Below are 21,198 nucleotides of genomic sequence, written 5' to 3'. Positions count from 1 at the left end.
TGGTTCCAACCAATAAGTTATTCATTGTTTCATGAAAGATTCTACAGTTTTTAAGTATACTTTATGCATCAACTTCTCATGGTTTTCAAGATTACTGTTTGCTTCCAGTGGATAAAAAAAATCTGCCCTGGTCATGTAACAGAAAATGGAAGTACATATTAAAGAAATTGTAAAAAAAAAAAAAAAAGTTGTACTATACAGTATGCAATCAGAGTGAAGGGCCAACATATGCCACTGCATGTCTAGACAGTGTCATATGTCGGAAGCCTACATCAGAGATATACTTCAGGGAATATTCCTAACATACAACCAACTGAAGAAAAAACTAGATGTAAACAGAACCTGAGAAAAACACTTTTTAACAAATTCACACTTGAAATGTAAGGTGTTTATTATTAATTATTCAAAGTTTATTTATTTCATGTTATTTTCAATGTACATATTTATGCTTTCAAATTTTCTGTCTGACATGTATTAACAGCATAGCTACAGTATAACTATGTAAGGCCCCTTGTAAATGGAACGATAATTGTTTTGTATTGTTGCTGGAATTCAATGAATGGCTGAATGCTGCCTGTGATTGGCTGAGCGCTGTGACCAATCACAGACAGCGCTTAGCTGTTATTCAATGAATGGCTGAGCGCTGCCTGTGATTGGCTGAGCGCTCAGCCAATCAGACCCAGCCCTTTCAGCCCTCATTACAGTGATGGGACCCAAGCGGTTAGACGTGCCTGAGCCCCATCAGTGGCAGAGAGGTGAGTATGTGTTTTTTTTTTTTTTATTTTTTACACATGCTAGGGATGATTTTTCAGGGAAGGGCTTACATTAAAAGCTGTCTCCTGAAAATCACTGCAGGGGTTGCCGGCAGACCATTGCATTCAATGGGGCCGCCAGCAGCAGCTGCAGCTCCATTGAAAGCAATTGTGCACAGACCATACATTTCCCACCCTAGGCTTATACTCGAGGCACGTAATTTTCCTAGGTTTTTTTTTTGTAAAATTAGGTCCCTCAGCTTATACTTGTGTCAGCTAATACTCGAGTATATACGGTAATTAAGAAATGATAGAAAATAAATAAAGCAGCTATTTTAATTGGGAAATGCTGTACAAAGTTTTATCATCTTCAGGAAATGTAGGATGATACAAAATTCCATCTAAAGGGCATTCATCAAGACTGAGATGTCTATATTGGCTCTGGTGTGCTTTATGGCATCATTACCTTAGTCTTATCTATTCATTGGAGACAAAATCTGTAAAAACAGTGGCTGTTAGGTTATTTAGGGATTACGGTAGGGCGTCTGAGCCCTTTTTGTAGTAGGGTAAGTAACTCAGCCATTCCTGTTGCTTTACTGTCCAATATTCGTGAATATCTACTTAGAACCTGAACTCTGTACACGCTGCTAAGTAAATAGTGCACTATCTTGTTTTATCAGGGGGACCATGTGTTGGCCATTAGACAAGCCCAGCGTCATGAAAATGCTTTGCCCATCGTCGTTGCTGGAATGAAAGTTCAGTTTGAAGAAAACACAGACGTTATTAAAAATCTTTGCATATTCTATGGAGGCGTGGGAGCAACAACTGTGTGTGCAAAGGAAACTAGTCAGCGGCTGGTTGGAAAGTAATTAATTGGAAACTAGATACTTGTTTAACATTTGGTTACACATCAGGGGCTTTGATTAAGGGAGACTATAAATCTGTAAATGCGATACTTTGGACTAAAGGTTCTTTTAGGCGTACCGATATCCTTGATAGAATTGTTGTAACGACTAAAAGTGCAGAATATTTGTTACATCTAGAGATGAGCGAACGTGCTCGTTTAGAGCAATTACTCGATTGAGCATCGCTTTTTTTCGAGTAACTGCCTAATCTGGCGAATTCGGGGGGCGCCGGGCGTGAGCGGTGGGGTTATGGGGGGGGGGGGGAGAGAGAGAGAAGTGCCCCCCGAATCTTTTCGCCCGAGTAGGCAGTTACTCGAAAAAAGCGATGCTCGATCGAGTAATTGTCCTAAATGAGCACGTTCGCTCATCTCTAGTTACATCTAAACACAAGCCATCGTGCGCTTTTGTTTGTTGTTCAGTTTCAGCCAGCGTAAAAATCATCGGCGGCCGCTCACTTCTCATTACGTTTATGTTCAAAAAGTTTTTTTGAACTTTCATATAATAGTTACATTCAAAGTTTAGCTATAAAACATTGCTTATTGAACTGTTTACCATAACCCATTGACATTTTTGTATACATATTTAACACAGCTAGATTTGATAACTTCTTTCGTCATAACGAATAATTGTATAACTATGTATAAAGTTAGAGAAGTAACTCAAAGAAAGGGAAAAGGGAGGAAAGAGAGAAAAAAAGTCAGAAGGAAGGGGTCAAAAGAAGAATTTAGGGGGATTACCCTGCGATCACAAACCAAGATCGTTCATGAGATTTTTCCATAGTTCTGTAGTTGGTCACTTGTACTCTCTGACATAACAGATCCATTCCTCAGCCAAGACGTGAGTGAAGAGGGGTCTCGGAACTCCAACCAGACGACCCAAGTCACATAACATTTTAACCCCTTCCCTCCCAAGGACGTACCGGTACGTCCTGGGAGCCTGGTACTTCCCGCAACAGGACGTACCGGTACGTCATCGGGATAGCGCGAGATCATGACTGACCTCGCGCTATCCCACAGCGGGAGCCGGCTGTCAGTCACAGCCGGCGTCCTGCTGCAACAGCGGCGGGGCATCGGAGCGATCTTAGGCACAGTGCTGCAAGTCTCTCATAGGAACTCAAATTGTGTAAAAAAAACGAAAAGAAAAATGTCAAAAAAACCTTTTTTTTATGCTTTTTCTATTATTGGCATAAGAAAAGATCAAAAAAAAATTAAAACCCCACATATTGGGTATTGACGCATCCGTAACGACGTGTACAAAAAGTTGAACATGCTTTTTATTTTGTACAGCAAAAAGCGTAACAAAAAACGCTAAAAAATAGAGGCAAAATGCAAATTTTTAGCATTTTGCCTCCCATAAAATGCAATAAAAGTGATCAAAAAAGCTGTACATTCCCCAAAATGGTACAAACAAAAACTACAGCTAGTCTTGCAAAAAATAAGCCCTCATAGAGCTCCGTACATAAAAAAAATAAAAAAGTTACAGGACTTTGAATGCAGCTATAGAGGAAAAAAAAGATTTCCAAAAAAAAGGGGTTTTATTGCAAAAAAGTGTAAAAACCTAAAAAAAAAAGAATTTTGGTATCGTTGTAACCGTGCCGACCCGCAGAAAAAATTTAGTATGTTTGCTGCATGATTAACACTGTAAAAAAAAATAAAAAAAAATCTATGGCAGAATTGATGCGTTTTCTCTCCCTGTTATCATAAAAAAATAATAAAAGTTTTACGATATAGTCTATGTACCCAAAAGTGGCACCGATAAAAACTACAGTTCGCCACGCAAAAAACAAGCCCTTATATGGCCGCGTCGACGGAAAAATAAAAAAGTTATGGCTTTTGAAAAATGGAGATGGAAAAATACCAAAAATCGCTTGGTCCTCAACGCCAAAATAGGCCGTGTCCTTAAGTGGTTAAGCACTCTGTTTCTAGATCACTGCATTTGAGTTCCTCTATACAGAGGCGTAACTTGAAGTTTCTGGGTCGCCATGCAAAATCTGTAACGGTTCCCTGAAATATAATGCTTTATTCATAGTACTGTGCTACCTATATGGGGAAGAGAGGACTTATGGGCCCCTTAAGGCTCCTGGGCCCGGGGGCAACTGCATCCCCTGTAGTTATGCTCTTGTCTCCATATATTTCAAGGAGTCCATGGCCTCTAGCCACGCTATTCTCGGGATTGCAACGCTCTGTGTCCAATATGTAGGGATAATCTATTGCATGAAGTGCCAGAGAAGACCTTTTATTAAACACTACCCGCTCACTGTTTCAGATAGGAATGTGAAGAACAGAGCAAGATGTAAGCAATTCTCAATGATTATCTGGCTGCACGAGCGCAACCGATTGCGAATGAGTTGCCAGTGACAGCATTCGCTCATTCAAACAAGATTCAGTTCATGTAAAAGGAGCATAATACCCCGTTTCCCTGAAAATAAGACACACCCTGAAAATAAGACCTAGCATGATTTTTCAGGTTTTTTTGAGGATGCAGAATGCTTTTTCAGGATTTTTGAGGATGCTTGAAGTATAAGCCCGACTCCAAAATTGAGCCTTAGGCCTTAGTCAGACGGGCGATTTTTCGCGCGATTTGCGCATGCGCATGCGATTTTATAAAACCATTGCTTTGCAATGGTATCGGACACATGAGCGCTTTTTATGCGCTCGTCCGATAAATTATAGAACAAAAAATCGCAGATCGCACCTATCTGCGATCTGCGATTCCTGTTCTCTTCTCTATATGCGCTCAATGGGGCCGGCGGCAGCAGCGCCGACCAGATTGAGAACATATAGAAGACAAATCATTCTTCTCTGCCACAGCTGTAACAGCTGTGGCAGAGAAGAACGATGTTTTCCCATTGAATTCAATGGAGCGGCAATACAGCCGCTCCATTGAAAGCAATGGGCTGCCGGCGTGCGCGGGGTGAATTGTCGGGAAGGGGTTAAATATATAAACCCTTCCCTGCAATTCATTCTAAAATGTGTTAAAAAAAAAAAAATTGTATACTCACCTTTCCGCTGCAGCCGGAGTCCAGCCGCGGCCGCTGTCAGTTCTCCTGAACTGCTTCTTGGCACTATTCAGCCGGCGGGGCTTTAAAATCCCCGCCTGCTGAATGATCTGCCTCTGATTGGTCACAGCCCTGACCAATCAGAGGCTGAAAACACTCACACACCCATTCATGAATTCATGAATGGGTGAGTGACTGCTGCCTCTCAGCGCTGAGCCAATCAGGGGCAGGTCTGACTCACATCCATTCATGAATTCATGAATGGGTGTGAGTGAGGCATGCCTCTGATTGGCTCAGCGCTGAGCCAATCAGGGGGCAGGTCTGACTCACACCCCCTTCACACCCACTGCAGGACTGCCACGCGGAGTTCCGGCTGCCGGGAGAAGGTGAGTATACAATTTTTTTTATTTTAACACATTTTAGGATGGATTGCAGGGAAGGGCTTATATATTTAAGCCCTTACCGACAATTCATCCCGGGCTCGCCCGCAGCGCATTGCTTTCAATGGAGACGGCTGTATTGCTGTCTCCATTGAATGCAATGCGCTGGACAGCTCCGGCCCGTTTCTAATGAAACGCGGCTAGGAGCAGATTTTCGGGCGATTTGCGGGCGACTTGCGCGCACCGGTCACGCGATTTGCGGATGCACATCCGTCATGCGATCCGCAAATCGCGCGAAAAATCGCCCGTCTGACTAAGGCCTTAGTTGCAGTTAATAAAAAAAAGCAATATAAATAGTGTCCAGGCAGTTATATAGGTAAATACGTAAAATCTATTAGAGCAAAAATTAATATAAGACACTGTCTTATTTTCAGTAAATAGGTCCTTGATATTCTGTTAAATTGCTTCAAGCTGTCTTGAAAATAAAATTGGGTACAATGACAAATGGGAGAAGCCCTTAATATTGAACCCATGATGATGGCATTGTATAGAATAATGCTTATTGTGGTAAACCTTGATGTATTCATATCCCAGGCACTGGAATGAGGATATGTTGGGTGAAGCCTGCAAGCTGATTTTAGATGAGATTCATCTGAATCCTTCAGTCCCCGGTGGGATGGCCGAATATAAGAGAACACTGACAATCAGCTTCTTCTTTAAACTCTACTTGGAGGTGCTGCAAGCACTGAACCAGTTGGTATGTTCTAATTTAGCTTCCTTACTGTATAAGCTTTGCTGAAAAATTCTGAATCTTACATATTTCATCACTTTTTACAGGATCCTAATAATCCAGACATTAGTGCTGTAAAGAAATTTGATTCGACATCTTCTAAGCACCTTCAGACTTACCAGGTAAAGATGTGGGAGTCATAGAGGGGCATTAGTGGTCATCAGAACAAAGTGTAAAGAAATACAGGATTACCCAATAAGCCTATTATTATGAAAGGTCTGGCAATATTTTACTATTCACTTATTGTGGATGACTTAAATATATCATATATATTCCTCATAGGTTAATCTCCTTGCTGTGTAAGGGGATATGCACATGCAGATGATTTGTTGCACACAATTTAATGCACAGTTCCATTAACCCTTTGCAATCCAATTTTGGATTCAAGGTTTCCTAGGGGGTTTTCTCTTTCTGCCATTATACAATGGCGCCATCTGCTGGCTAGAGCCAGTATTGTGGTATTGGACATGCTGGAGAGGCCCCCAGCAACAGAGCGGCCAGTAATATACAGTAAGAATACCCTGACGGACGACTTCCGATATCGGAAACTGTACAGCCTCCAATCAGAATGTCTTTAGACGTCAGACAGTGGATTGGGAAGGGTTAATGTGATCGGGGTTGTTTGGCGGTTTTCTGCACACTTCATTCAAATGAATGTAACAGCTGCAGACATTTCTGCAACAAATTTGCAGCTTGTGAATTTGTCCTAAGGCTAGGTTCCCACATGACGTTTTCCCGGCAGAAATCTCGCGGTTTGGCCGCAGCGAAAAAACGTGATATTTCCACCGGGAAAGCGCTGCTTCAAATCCTGCGGCTGAGTGCACGCTTTTCTGTTGTGGACGGCGCTCCCATAGAAGATAGTGCGGCCGCAACGTAAAAAAAAAAGAATGGACTTGATGCGGCCTTCGAATACGTTGAATTCTGAGAAATCTCGTCTACATGGCTGGTTAACCCTTTCCAACCCACTGTCTGATCTCTGAAGACATTATGATTTAAGGCTGTACAGCTCCGATGTTGGAAGACGTCCATCAGGGTTCTCTTACTGTATATTGCCAGCCTCTCTGCTGTCACAGCCTATCCAACGTGTCACCTCAGGCAGTACTGGCTTTAGCCAGCAGATAGCGCCGTTGTATAATGGCAGAAAAAGAGTAAGCCCCCTAGGAAAACCAGGATACAAATTGAATTGGAAAGGGCTAATGTCAGGATTAGTGGCCGCAGGCAGACTTGCCGTGGCGAAATTCTGGACGGAATTTCCGCGGCAAATCCGCCTTGTATGAACCCAGCCTAACTATGGCATTGTCTGAATTACATAGAAGAATACAGTTCAGTTCAATTCATGATTAATACGCTTATGTTCACAAAGGCATGCCACGGTTTCCTGATTTGACAATGTGCCAAATACAGATAATCTATTATTAAAAGGCTTTTTCAAGCTTATTACAAGCTTTTTCAACATTACTTTTGTTTTATGTGGAAAGGCTTGGTAAATCCCGGCATTAGAGTATGCAATTGCTGAGTTTAAAAATCTATTCCCTTTTTCCTAGAATGTACCCAAAGACCAGCCTGATCGTGACCCTGTTGGACGACCCATTGTGCATAGGTCTGGAATCAAACAGGCCACTGGGGAAGCCATTTATACAGATGACATGCCCGCTGTGGATGGGGAACTGTACTTGAGATTAGTCACCAGTACCAGAGCTCATGCAAAAATTGTGTAAGTTAATAAGGCCATAACATTTGGTGTAGTGTACATCTAGTTATGGCTTGGGTTCATACAAACACACTCCTATTTCTGCGCTGAGGGGACCACGCTATAAAAGTGGAAGCTGTGAAAGTATGTGACTTAAAATAATGATAAAGGGAAGGTACCCACCGATTTTATTTCTAGGATGTGATACTTTTACATGTATGGAGATCTTAGTACAGATTGAACTCTATAAAAATATATATATATTTTCAATTTTCTTCATATTTGCTTCACGCTCTTTGATGAAAACTTGGCTTATATGTCAATTCAAGAAAATAGATAAATAATACATCTTGGTTAAATATTTGGAAATCCTTAATAAATAGTGTAGGGATAATACTTTAGGGTTTCTTGCATGACTGCTCTGTGTTAATTTCTCAGACTAAGGCTACTTTCACATGGGCGACAAAATCGCACAATTTTCTCATGATGCGGCAGCGCTACAGATCACATGTAGGTGAAGCCCCTGCTTTTCAATGGGTTCCTTCACATTAGCGATGTTTTGTAGGCTGCTACATTGCATTACATGTTTTCCTATGTAGCTCTCCTTTGTGTTGGGCCCCCCCCACCACCGACACACCATTGCTGCCCCCCCACCCCTGATACACCATTGCTGCCCTCCCCCCCGATACACCATTGCTGCCCACCACACCTCTACCTGGCACACCATTGCTGCCCCTACCACCGCACTGACCTCTCATCTGGTCCACACACGCTGCAGCTGACCTTGGGGATCCTGAGTGCTCTGTGCGGGCACAGTCTGCTCCATCCCGGCCGGCAGGTCACTCACTGTAGTGATCATGGCTCGCTCTGCTGCCGCCGTTCCCAGACTCTCCGCTCCACTGGCCCCTGTGCTGCACTGCTCTTGCCGTCTGGGTCCTCCTCTGGCTGGGTAACAATCGCAGGCTCGGCGCTGTCCTCCAGGTATGTATGAATGGGCTTTGGGGGGGGATTAAACATGCCCCCAACCAATCAGAAGCTGGGGGCGTCAGTAGTTTCACTGACAGCTGTATTATGTCGCCACCCCATACTTCTAGTGACGACATAATACAGCAGTACCTTGCACAGCCCCATAGTGAAACATAGCCCGGAAATCTTCCGGGCTACATCACTATGGGCAGTGGAGCTCGTCCCGGAAAATTTTCGGGTGTGCCATTCATGGGGTTAAACCTGCTTGTGTCTGCATTCCAGTGCCAGAGTTAGTTTGGTCTTCCTGCTACACCAGCGTACTTCTTGTTGTGACTCCTGACTTTTGACTCCCTGTTTTTGGACCTGACATTACCTTTGCCTGACCCTCTTGTACTGCGTACCCTCTCGTTGCCGACCCGGATAGGCTGACTCTTCTTGCTGTTGTTTGTTCTAGTGTCTGTCTGTTTGTTAGTCCGGGTGTTCCCCTTTCCTAGTGAATGTAGGGACCATAGCCCAGTTGTCGCCCTGGGGTTTAGCCCAGAGGGGCAAGTAGGTAGGGACAGGGGTTGCGGGTATTTTCAGGGACCTCCAGTCTCCCGGACCCCGAGTCCTGACAAGCCATGGCTCTCAAGAATCAACCAGAGCCAGTGCTTCCTGGAGGCGGAACTTTGAAACCCCTGACCAGGAAGCACTGTCTGAAGACTACAAGCAAGCATGTCACAGCTTCGGGGGGAAGAAGTTCTGACGTGCCTGCTAGGTAATGTGTTTTCTTTTTTTAAATGCTGCCAGGGCTTATTTTTGGAATAGAATTTATACTTCAAGCCCCCCACCCCACCCCCCCCGCCCCGCAAAAAAAACCGGCATAAGAGCACTACAAAGTTGTGCGACTTGTAGTGCCACAAAATTGCCACGAGAAAACGCAGTGATATCACAAAGAACACAGATGCAATATTGCTGTGTTTTGGGGTTTTTTTTCTCACGACGATATTACTGTCACCCGTGTGAAAGAGGCCTTAAATTTATAAAGCTTCTATATTCCAGTTTTTTTTTACCCTTTTTCTAAATAATCAGATTTCATATGATTTGATTTACAAAACTGAGTTTATTTTTTAATCTAGACGTAATTTGTGTCTGAAGAAGTTTATACTCATACTAGATCTTACTACATCAAATCATATTTGAATGGGAAGAGGTCGGCAATGGCTTATTCCCCTAGACCCACTGAAAAACATATATGCATGTTTATGGTGGAGTCAGGAGAAATAAGGACCTTTCACACAAGACGGAAGATCCTGCAAAAGCATTGTGGAATATCCCTCCTGCAGAACATTCAGCACCAAAAGCCGTGTATTTTGATGCGGAATCAAAAATAGTGGAATCCTCATGGCAATCCCACATCAAAATCCACAGTTAGCCAGGCGGATTTTGGTGCGGAATTCTAGCACACTATACTCTGCAGTGCTATTGCAGCATATCCATCTTATTTGAAAGTGGATGATTTTCCTTGTGCGGCTTATATTTCAAGCATTCCCCCTGAAAATCATCGCTGCGGGGGTTGTCTGCATCCCATTGGGGTGGCAGCCATTGAAAGCAACGGGAGATAGCATCACGCTTCTCTGTCACAGCTGTGGCAGGGAATTTTTTTCATCCCCGCGGGGAGTCCCATCATCACTGAACACCATGAAAGTTATCAGAAACTGCAGTTTTTTCCTGTGGCACTTCTTTCTATTTTTGGTGCTTATTTTGGTCCATGGCAGTGTCTCAAATTGCTCCTAAAATGCTACAGCTGAACACTTTTTCTTTTAAAACTTCCAGATCTATGGACTTTTCAGAGGCTCTCGCTCAGCCGGGGGTATTTGGTGTTGTAACGGCAGATGATTTTCTTGGCACTAATGAGATGACTCTTGAAGATGGAGAAGTTCCAATGCTGGCAAGTGGAAAGGTAAAATAAAGCCATAAAGCTACTACTAGAAACAGCCATAGAATAATATAGTTTTAACAGAAACTGAGTTCACTAATTACAGGCTTATTTACACAAGCGTATATCGGCCGGCGTTTTCACGGCTGAAATATAGTTCCATCTGAGCAGTCCCCCCCCCCCCACACCCTCATCTCTCACGGCTATCTGCCTCTCTCCTCCACTCTGGTGTTTGCATTGGGAGGGGGCAGGACGGTGGCGGAGCTAAAATTCAATCTGTCCCGCCCACTCCCATAGCTGGCTGCAGACTAGGGGCGGGAGCTTAGCTCCACCCCTGTTCCGCCCATTGCAAACGCCGGAGGGGAGGAGAGAGGCTGAGAGCCGGTGAGGGGGAGGAAAGGTGGGGATGCTCAGATGGAAGCGTATATCGTTCGTGTAAATAAGCCCTACAACTGTATCTAACAGACTGATAAAATGTAAAAAAAAAGTTTAAACAAAAAAAGATGAGTATATATATATATATATATATATATATATATATATATATATATATATATATGTATATGTTTTTTAGATTTGCATTGTGTTTTAAAAGTACAGTTTTCCTTTTAGGATGTTTTTTAATCATACAAGTGAATGTAGGTTGTCACATTTGCCCTAAATGTTGTTCTATCTTGGAGGTACTGTGCGTAGGTCAGCTTATCTGTGCAGTATTGGCCAACACTCCGGATCAAGCCAAGAATGGAGCAGCCAAAGTTAATATTGTCTATGAGAATTTGGAACCAGTTATTCTGACAATTGAGGTAAGTTATTATTTTCCAGGATTTCAGCAATGGAAATGGAAAACTACTGTAGATCAGAATGTAAAGTGTTCCCCAGCAGTGTCTATACTCTGCCGGTCCGAAGAGGGAATATTTACTCACAATAGACAGTATATTACAGAGTGTTACGCTTTGTTACAGTTTCTAACATGTGAGAACGTCTTATCATTGAATTCCACTCCTATCTACGGATATAGCACTCTGTTTGCAGTAACTGTGGCGCTCTGCAAATAGCCCAAGCATGTTACATCTGTAGTTCAAAAGCATTTTGTCACTCTTTCCCCATCGAGCACCATGTAGCATTGGCTCCATTCAGCAAAAGTACAGATGAGCCATACAGGACACCTGTCATCAATTCTGAGGGAATTAAACTGACTACCGGCTTATTCCGACATGCCCATATACGGTGTCCCTTTCTGCGGAGGGAGGAGGTGGGCCAGGCTGGGAGTAGCACACTGAGCTCCCACCCCCTCACCGCCCCTCGCCATTATTTGCAATAGGAGGGGGCGGGGTGGAACTTGACTCCACTCCCATCATGCCCTCTTCTTATTGCAAACAGTGGCGAGGGGCAAAGATGGGGCGGGAGCTCAGTGTACTGCTCCTGGCTCGCCTCCTCCCCCTACAGAGAGGAACAGCATGTATCGGTGGGGCGTGAAAACCTAGCCGATATACGCACGACGCACGTCAGAATAAGCCCTACACCTGTAGAACATGGAAGTATTGCTCTTTCTCAAAATTTTTTTGCTTGAAAAAGGTGATTAATTCATGCAAATTCTGACTGAGCGGTCCAGTGGTAATGTGGGATTAGGTCCTAAATAAAATGCCTTGTGATGTGGATGACGTACCAAACGTCTCATTGAACTCTCATGCATGCACGTTGAGATCGCGGCCCATTTATTTGTCAACCCTTTGAGTTAATATTACTCACTGGTTTGAACCTTTTTTTATTTTCTCGAGGTCTACCACAAATAGTGCTAAGACCCCACGTTACTGGGTCCTGTACGCTCACATATTGCATTCTTGCTTCTTACGGATATAGAGATTGTGTTTTTATATAGCAATAGCCCTTTTGACAGAAGCCAAATGAGGACCTGTCCCTTTTTGTTTGTTTTTGTGCACCTTGTTATTTACAGTACTTGAAGTGGATCTTTTTACTGCCCTGTAGGGTCAGCTTGCTACATAAGCTCCCTCTAGTTTTAGCCTAAACACCATAGCCCAAAACATAATGTGCCTTCAATAGCACTTAATGCAGAATGCAGAAGACTCCTACTTATATGCCCAGTGTATTTGGAAGGAGAATGATCTCCAACTCCTTACGCTCTCTCTCACCATTGACGGAGGGTCAAAGTAGCATATTGGTACCAGATCTGCTTTAAATACAGCAATGATGAAGCATTTAATTTTGGCACAGAAGAGAGGGTCTTTCAGACTCAAGAGAACTGGCCATCAGCTCTTCACCTACTTCCTCAGGTATTCCCACAGACATTTAAAACAGTAGGTTGTGTCTTATATTTGCCTGGACTGACTGAAAGTGCACTAGAACAGGAGTTGAGACCACCAGGGACATTAAAAATGAAGCCTCCCAGGTTCAGTCTGGCGTCATAAATCCCTGAGCACATTGGAGGTATGGCATCTCCTAATTTCTTAGCCTCACAACTGGTGTACGCCCACCCGTGGGTCAGTGTAGATGTGAGCTATGATGTGAGGTAGAATGGATTCTTAGGAGAGCCTTACCGGGTTTCTTATCTTCCTCTTCACTGTTGATTCCCCTTCAAACAATTACTAAAGTGTGGAGGCTCTGCCAGGGGCTGTTGGAACAGACTATGGATCCCGTATTTTCCCGTAGGACTTAACCCATGTCTTTCCAATTTTTCTTACTCCATTGTGCAGTCTCCTGGGCAAAAGTGTAGGCTAAGTTCTCAATACTCCTGCTCTTAGATGACTCTGTTTTTATGTCTTTCGAGCAGGTAGCTGCTGGATTTGCTGTTTTGTGTAGGTTTGTTTTTTTTTTCTGTTCTATAACCCATTTTTTTCATTGATCCATCCTGGTGCTTTCTCCAAACTCGAAGGGAGAGTGCACCGGATTTGCTGAGTTATGTCTTTGTCCTTTATCACATGAATGGATCAGAATTTTATAGCCCTTTGGTTACTCTGAAGATTTCTTCCTATATGCGACTGTATATCAGAACGTTATTTTGTCTATGCATCAAATTTAGTTTAGTTGTATCCACTACTAGTGTATAATTTAGAAAACCTATGCTACGTGCTTGCAGCTATCTTTGTTATGAATGAGGCACAACTGTTTTTAAGTTTTTTTATAATTCTTATTTTTTTACGCTTTTATTCATCATTCTGCAATAAATATTTCTATTAGACTTTGAATCTTCGTGAATTACTTACATTGGCCTAAGGTCTCCTAAATAACCTATATAATCAAGTGAACTTGGATGATAATGAGTAATTGTTATATTTGGTCTTGGTTCTACCTTCACTGTAAATGTTTCATATGTAACGGTCCATTTCCTTTGATGTTATACTCCAGGAGGCCATTAACCACAATTCATTCTTCAAACCACAAAGACAGCTGGAGGTGGGGAATGTGGAAGAAGCATTTCAAACAGCTGATCAGGTTCATGAAGGTACAGTACTTTTTGCAGCTAATATAAAGTAGCTACTAGAGATGAGCGAACGTACTCGTTTAGGACAATTACTCGATCGAACATCGCTTTTTTCGAGTAACTGCCTACTCGGGCGAAAAGATTCGGGGGCAGTGGGTGGCGGGGTGGAGCGGGTGGTAGCAGGGGGTAACAGGGGGGAGATCTCTCCCCCCCCCTCAGTCTCCACCACAACCCCCCGCTCACCTCCTGCCCCCCGAATCTTTTCGCCCGATTAGGCAGTTACTCGAAAAAAGTGATGCTCGATCGAGTAATTGCTCTAAATGAGCACGTTCGCTCATCTCTAGTAGCTACCACTTGGTAACAGTTGTAGCAAGACTCCTCCCTGAACAAAGATTATGTTAGGTAAATGATGTAACTGTGTAATGGCTTATTCACACAAGCGCATATACGCCATGTTTTTACGCCCGACCGTATGTACGCGACTATCTGAGGCATTTGTTTCCAACGCCTTTGTTCACACGGGTGAATATACAGCGCATAAAAAGGTGACCCGCTGAAAATAGAGCATACACAACCGAAATATGTCCGGGGTATATACGGTGGCCAAAAAGCTAGTTCTAGAACCATCTTTTGGCAAATATGCAGCGGCAGGTCTCATAGACTCCTATGGGAGCAGGGAAAAAAGGGAGGGGAGGCATTTTTTCAGCGTCCAACACTGCGAAAAGCTTACAGATGCATCTATATAGGCATTGAAAGGCATCCCGAGGATTTTTGCAAGCAAGTGTGTGGATCCGCACAGGTGATTATAGGGTCTCTGGGGGCGCCGGATCTGATTCCGCTGCGATATCTCGCAGTCTGAATCCGACCCAGCAATGAGGCCTAATATATTTCCAGAAGAGCCTAAATAAAATGTATAAACTTGCACCAAAAAGTGACAACCTTCTAAGACAATAACTTGAACTTGAGTCAGCCTTATCATTTGGTACTGCGAGGAACTAATTGGCACATTTGGTAATTTTTTTCAAAATGATCATTATGCACAAAATTGAAGCATTGTAAACATTTGTGTTTTGTATTTTGAATCAGCATTCTAAGAACATTTTCCTGACTATTTTATTACAGGAGGTCTCTTTACTTAATGAGTTCACATGCACCCATAACTAGGGATTATGCTGTGTAGTTCGGCTACAGATTTCAGAGTGTGTCACCGAATTAGATGTGGTGGGATCTTTTTTTACCCCCTAAGGGTGGATTCAGACGACCGTATATCGGCTGGGTTTTCACGCCGAGCCGATATACGGTGTCCTCATCTGCAGGGGGGGGAGGATGGAAGGTCCAGGAGCAGGAACTGAGCTCCCGCCCCCTCTCTGCCTCCTCTCCATCCCTCTGCACTATTTGCAATGAAAGGAGGCGGGGCTAAGTTTCGCGAATTAGCCCCCCCCCTGTCCCGCCTCCTTTCATTGCAAATAGTGCAGAGGGGTGGAGAGGAGGCAGAGAGGGGGCGGGAGCCTCAGTTCCTGCTCCTGGCTCTTCCAGCCTCCCCTTCCCTGCAGAGAGACGACGTATATCGGCTCGGCGTGAAAACCCAGCCGATATACGTTCATGTGAATCCACCCTAAGTGAGTTAAGAGTTAAGTAAATTGCCATCTTTAGCTGTTTGAGCAGGACTGCAGAAAATTAGAAATGTCTTGTGTTTTCTGTGCAGGTCTGTCAGCAGACACAGCATGTTGTATAACCTCCACTGTAAAGCAATAAATGGACATCACTGAACCAATTGGCATTGTCTGTACTATAGCCTATCCCATATCCCTGCAAAGTTACCTAAAGCTTTGAGCCTCCTTATAATTTGTCTGAATGTTTTTTACCAGGAATCCACTGTAATGTCCAGGTTCAGCAAGATTCAATGAAAATGTAATTTTCTCTATATCCATATATGTAAATACAAAAATGAGCATGCATATATACACGGAGAGCTGTCAATCACTTGGTCTTATTTTACACATTTACATAGCGCATACATATTCTGCAGTCGTCTCCATTGGTGCTTACAGTCTAAGTTCACTTATTAGTATATTTTTGGGATGTGGGAAGAAACCAGAGTACTTGGAGGAAACCCACGCAACCACAGGGAAATCCTACAAACTCTATTGCAAATGTTGTCCTTGGTGAGATTTGAACCCAGGACCCTAGCACTACAAGGCAAGTGATAGGGCAGTTTATTTTTAAGGACGAGTGTAACCTATTATCCTAAGGTCTATGTAACAGACGCTAAAGATGCCAGGGTGAAGGTGTTCTAGTATTGTTGGACCTGTCATGGATACACAAGGCTCGGGGCACTTGACGTGAGGACAGACTTGTTTCTGGATCCTGTACTTGTTGCAAAGTAGGGCCTAAATCGCACTGAAACACTTCACTGACTGTTTTATAGCAAGGTAGGTCAACCACCTAAAATAAAAGGGGTAATAGAAATACCAGTTCTTTCAGACTAGGTCTGTGCACAAGTGGTTTGCAAGAGGATATACTGGGGGATGGACTGGTCCAAGTATTTCTTGTACAGTCCTCTAGAATGTGCCAAATTTGGGTTTGTGCTTCTAGAGTCTTAAAGGCTTCCTTTAGTCACTCCTCTGACCTCCCACCCATGACATCAGGGAGAGGTTGGAAATACAATTCAATATGTTGGCCGTATTTTCCCATCAGGCACTTCAGGCAGAAAATTATAGTCACCATATTTGATATCATGATGTTACCCAGCCATAGACACCAACCACCATGAAGAAAAGATTGTTAGTTCATAGGATATGTACTCCAGCCCGCTTCTACGGGTGTAACAATGATAAAAGTGAATGTGTTGTATTCAGCAGCACTTCACTATTCCAAAGATTGAATTATCTTCATGCTATATCTCACCAGCAAACCATAATTTATTAGTTTCTCCTACATAATAACCCAGTAGTTCATCTCAGAGACATACAGTCTGGTGGTTGTGTATCTATGTGAATGGGAGAAAACCATGAAAAGGACTTCACTCAATAACATCTCCTGTGTTGAGGCCAATTTACACCCAAAGACAATCTTTCAAATGATCGAAAGATTGACAGTTTTAGCAATCGTTTTGCATAAAGTGCTAATGGACACTAATGTTCATTAGCACTTTATAGTCTTCATTTGCATATTATTGAGCCTCTGGGAGGTGTTTGCAGAACACAGCATGTGGTCTGAGCTCTGCAATCAGCTCCATTGTTCTGGCATGGGCTGTCAGCTGAATACAATGTACTCCCGTGCAGAACACAGCGTGTGGTCTGTGTTATCTACTCTCCAGATGAACTATGGATTTTAAGCTCACCTTAAAATCATTGTTCAGCTGAAAAGTAAACGATGGTAGCATTGGCATGCAACGATTATCGCTCATATATATGAATTTTGAGCGACAATCATTGCGTGTAAATGGGGCTTTAGTGAGAAACAAAGACTACAGTAATGTCTATGGCACTTTCTGGACAGTAAGAAAAAGAAGGATGGGATTCCTATTCAAACTCATTAATACCTATTGGCGTCCTACTCACCCAAACAGGATGCAAACATGGAGTTCAATATCAGACAGGATGTCTGTATGAGTGAATCTACAGATATCCTACTTCATAATAGGACACCCTTAATTAGCCAGAGTGAAGAGCTGCTAACAAATAGTATCTTTTGCTCTAATGTACCCATCCATCTATCACATATTTAAGCACTCATTTAAATGGTCAGCCTGTAATGCTACATTTCCCACTGTAGTACTGCATTCCTGGCCAGCCAGAGTTTTTATGAAGCTGCATCTGTGGCTTCAACTGATTGCCGGGCTTTCAATTGTTTTGATGGGACTCCTTCTTTAATGCTCTTTTTTTAATTCCTTGTGATGACCATTGCAGGTGAAGTCTTTATAGCTGGCCAAGAACATTTCTACATGGAGACACAGAGTATTCGAGCTGTCCCTAAAGAAGATGGAGAAATGGATGTGTATTTGGGTACCCAAGATCCAACTCATACTCAAGTAAAGTAACTTTAAGCCACGTAGTAGCATATGTAGTGCTTAATTCAACCAAACAAGAAAAAGCATCCATTATGTATATGTCCTCTAATATAATTAGAAAATAATCCTGTGTGGTACTCCAAAGCCCAATGCAATCTTACGAAAAAGAGTAACAATGAATCCTGAATTGAGCAGAGGGTTGGACCCGATGACCCTGTAGATCCCTTCGGACTCTACGATTCTATGAACAGGGGCATGCATAGATGCATAGAATTCATAGGGCCCATAGAAAAACTCAGAATCACCCCCCCCCCCAACCCCCAAGAAGAAAACATTGTATTAGAGTATGTGTGTATATGTGTGTGTATGTGTGTGTGTATATATATATATATATATATATATATATATATCTCATGGTGGCTGTAGATACAGTGGCTCAGCTGTAGCATACCGCTAAATAATGTAGGCACCATAAATAGTCAGATGCCAGCTCTACACAAGGATAGTGGTTATAGTGCCGTTACTCTTGTGATCACAGTTGGTGAAGCCCATTTTAGTTTTTGTTCTTTATCTAGGCCTAGACCGCCGTGAAGATTTCTTCTAGCTCTGACTTGTCTCTTCCCATCTGACTACTGTCCCCAGTAAATCTCTCACTGCCCCCACATAGTGCGAGTGGCCCTTGAAGCTTTTATTGCCCACTCTGTGTCTTTCCTTACCCTGAATATCCGGACAACAGCACAACACCAGTCTTTCTGTAACTTACAGTCTGACTGGTCTGGATGCTGCTGTTTCAGGAAAGTGGCAGACAGAGGAGGAGAAGGAGGTAGCCTCTGCACTAAGAGAGCAGCATCTGGACAAAGTTACACTTTAAGGAGGGTTGTGCTGCTGGCTAAACATTCGGGAAAGGCGGTTCAGCAGTGGAACAGAAGTCTGGACTCCTATCCCACAGGCGCTGTAGCAGTCATATGGTTCGCGTACATTGGCGGCACATCATTGAAGTAATTGAACCACCAAAGTAATAAAATTATTTTTATAATGTATATACATATAAACTCTTAAACATAAAAAAACAAAAGAGAGTAAAAGATCCTATGATCTAACCAAGCATGTCCACAAAATTAACAGCAACTAACTGATGACAGAATATAGAAAATCCCAACACAGTCGTAATGCAATAAAATAATTACATAGTGACAAAAGGCATATTATCAATAATTGCAAAGTGCATCGATCACAGATCAAACTACTAATAACCACTTGACCGTGAGTATGTATGTTTGTGTGTGGGTGTTTCTCTTGCTCACCCCTGGTGATGGCCTCACTCCCCCCCCCCTGGTGACGTCATCACAGGTCCTACAACATATATAAAACACAGAGCCTGACCGACAGAAGAACAACGAAGTTAGGGCTCTTGGAAGGGGAGGACAAAAATAACAAAATGAGAATGCACCAAAGCCATTATTATCACAGACACAACTCAGCGGTCCTGACAGAAGACACCGACCTACCACCACCACAGATATCAAGTGGGCTGAAGAACCTGCAGTGACCTCACTGCTGTGGGAGGAGCCATTGTGCAGTTTAGTAGAAAGTACTGTATACTGGATGAGCCGACAGCAGCCACCAGGACCTGTAATGATGACATTGTCATGTGATCACCTGTGTGGGTGGAGTCAAAGATCATGACCAGGGCTGATCACTGTATCCAGGAGTCTGCTGAGCTGGTGATGTCTGGAAATCAGCATAGATGTGCCACGCTGTGTGAATCAGGAAGCATGTAGTAGACCTGTGTGAGTGATGTGTGGGCATCATAATGGATGCAACATGTAGCACAGTTGTGTAATAATGACTAGTATACTATATCAGCTGGAACCATGTAGCGCTTTTTCTGCCTGAAAACTCCTTCTTCAAATGGTCCATGCTTCCAGAATATGCGTTGATACATCCCCCACTGATGATGTAGCATAATTTAGGCAAATTTGATTCAGGAGCTCAGAAGAAAGTTGTTAACAAACCTTATGCAACATATTGTTACAGTCCTAGACCACCTTGACATCTGAGCTTTTGAGTCTCCAGTGCGTGTCCAGCACAAAGTCCTGGACTAACTAGCGCAGCAGCTGCAATATTTTGCCTGGGACAATTTCGGGTGCCATGTCAGAAGCTGGCTGGACCCCATTCTAGTCAATGGGGGTCCATTTGGTGCCGTTCAGTTCAAACATGTACTGGATCCGGCACCTACAGTATTTCCGTTGTTCAACGCCAATAACTGAGTCGAACAATGGAAATTCTATTGGAGGTCTAAGGCAGATGTGAATGCGGCCTTCCTGGTTGACATCCAGTTTTTGTATAAACAGATATAAATAAGATGTTTGAATAGAATTAAAAATTTCACAGAAGTGAACAACAGTAAAAATAAACCATTTGCATGTTCTGTAGGGTCTCATAAGTGCAACATTGAATATACCCGCCCATAAGATTGCATGTCATGTGAAAAGAGTCGGAGGGGCTTTTGGGGGAAAAGCTTCAAAAGCAGGAATTCTTGCAGCGATCACTGCAGTTGCTGCCCATAAGTAAGTAATCTTGTACGCCAATATATTACTTTCTACGAACCGCGCTTGATATAGAAATTTCCCTTTTACATGCTATTTGAATCAACCATTAAGTGTATGCAGGCCCCTTTATCTTATGATGCTTAATTTTGTAATGTTGATTTAATTTTAGGACAAAGCGTGCAGTCCGTTGTGTTCTGGAGCGTGGAGATGACATGTTAATTACAGGAGGGCGACATCCAAATCTTGGCAAATATAAAGTAAGTTAAAGTTGATTACATCCAGTTTTCATAGACAAGTGAAACTTGGTAAAGGAAGTGCATGATATAGTTTATTACCAATTTAAGCACCATTCTTGAACTACGTCCTCACTTCCTGCCAGTCCTTTATTCTGGATGCAGATTCGTAACCCCTTCCCAACCGCATAATGTAAATATACGTCATGCAGTCATGAAGGGTGCATAGAGTGGACTCGGAACCCGAGTCTGCTCCATACCCATCGGCTATCAGCTATTTTTGAAAACTGACAGCCTCCAGCCACAGCTGCGATCAAAGTTCCCTCTGATTGTGCCAGTTAACTGTTTAGATGCCATGGTCAGAGCCGACCATGCATCTAAACAGTCAGTGGGGGGAGGGGATCACCTTTCCACTCCCTATCGGCACCCATGCAACAAGAACAGGCAGGGGTGCCATGCATAGATGCCTATTAGAGATGAGCGAGCGTACTCGGAAAAGCACTACTCGCTCGAGTAATTTTCTTTATCTGAGTATCGCTGTGCTCGTCCCTGAAGATTCGGGT

The 21,198-nt window shown here is 43.1% G+C and overlaps 1 protein-coding gene across 1 annotated transcript in view; it reads left to right on the top strand.

Annotated features, from left to right (window-relative positions):
- The window catches only part of LOC136576288 (aldehyde oxidase-like), a 104,950-nt gene that overhangs the window by 46,526 nt on the left and 37,226 nt on the right, over positions 1-21,198 (top strand). The window contains exons 14-23 of the mRNA XM_066575465.1: positions 1,433-1,617; positions 5,630-5,792; positions 5,873-5,947; positions 7,370-7,539; positions 10,297-10,423; positions 11,080-11,202; positions 13,763-13,859; positions 17,750-17,871; positions 20,287-20,420; positions 20,572-20,659. Coding sequence (XP_066431562.1) covers positions 1,433-1,617; positions 5,630-5,792; positions 5,873-5,947; positions 7,370-7,539; positions 10,297-10,423; positions 11,080-11,202; positions 13,763-13,859; positions 17,750-17,871; positions 20,287-20,420; positions 20,572-20,659 — 1,284 coding nt within the window. The remainder of the gene's footprint in view (positions 1-1,432; positions 1,618-5,629; positions 5,793-5,872; positions 5,948-7,369; positions 7,540-10,296; positions 10,424-11,079; positions 11,203-13,762; positions 13,860-17,749; positions 17,872-20,286; positions 20,421-20,571; positions 20,660-21,198) is intronic.

This window comes from Eleutherodactylus coqui, chromosome 8 (genome assembly GCF_035609145.1).
Source record: "Eleutherodactylus coqui strain aEleCoq1 chromosome 8, aEleCoq1.hap1, whole genome shotgun sequence".
Lineage (NCBI taxonomy): Eukaryota > Metazoa > Chordata > Amphibia > Anura > Eleutherodactylidae > Eleutherodactylus > Eleutherodactylus coqui.
Note: the sequence above shows the minus strand (reverse complement) of the source record. Positions and strands in the feature narration are given on the sequence as shown.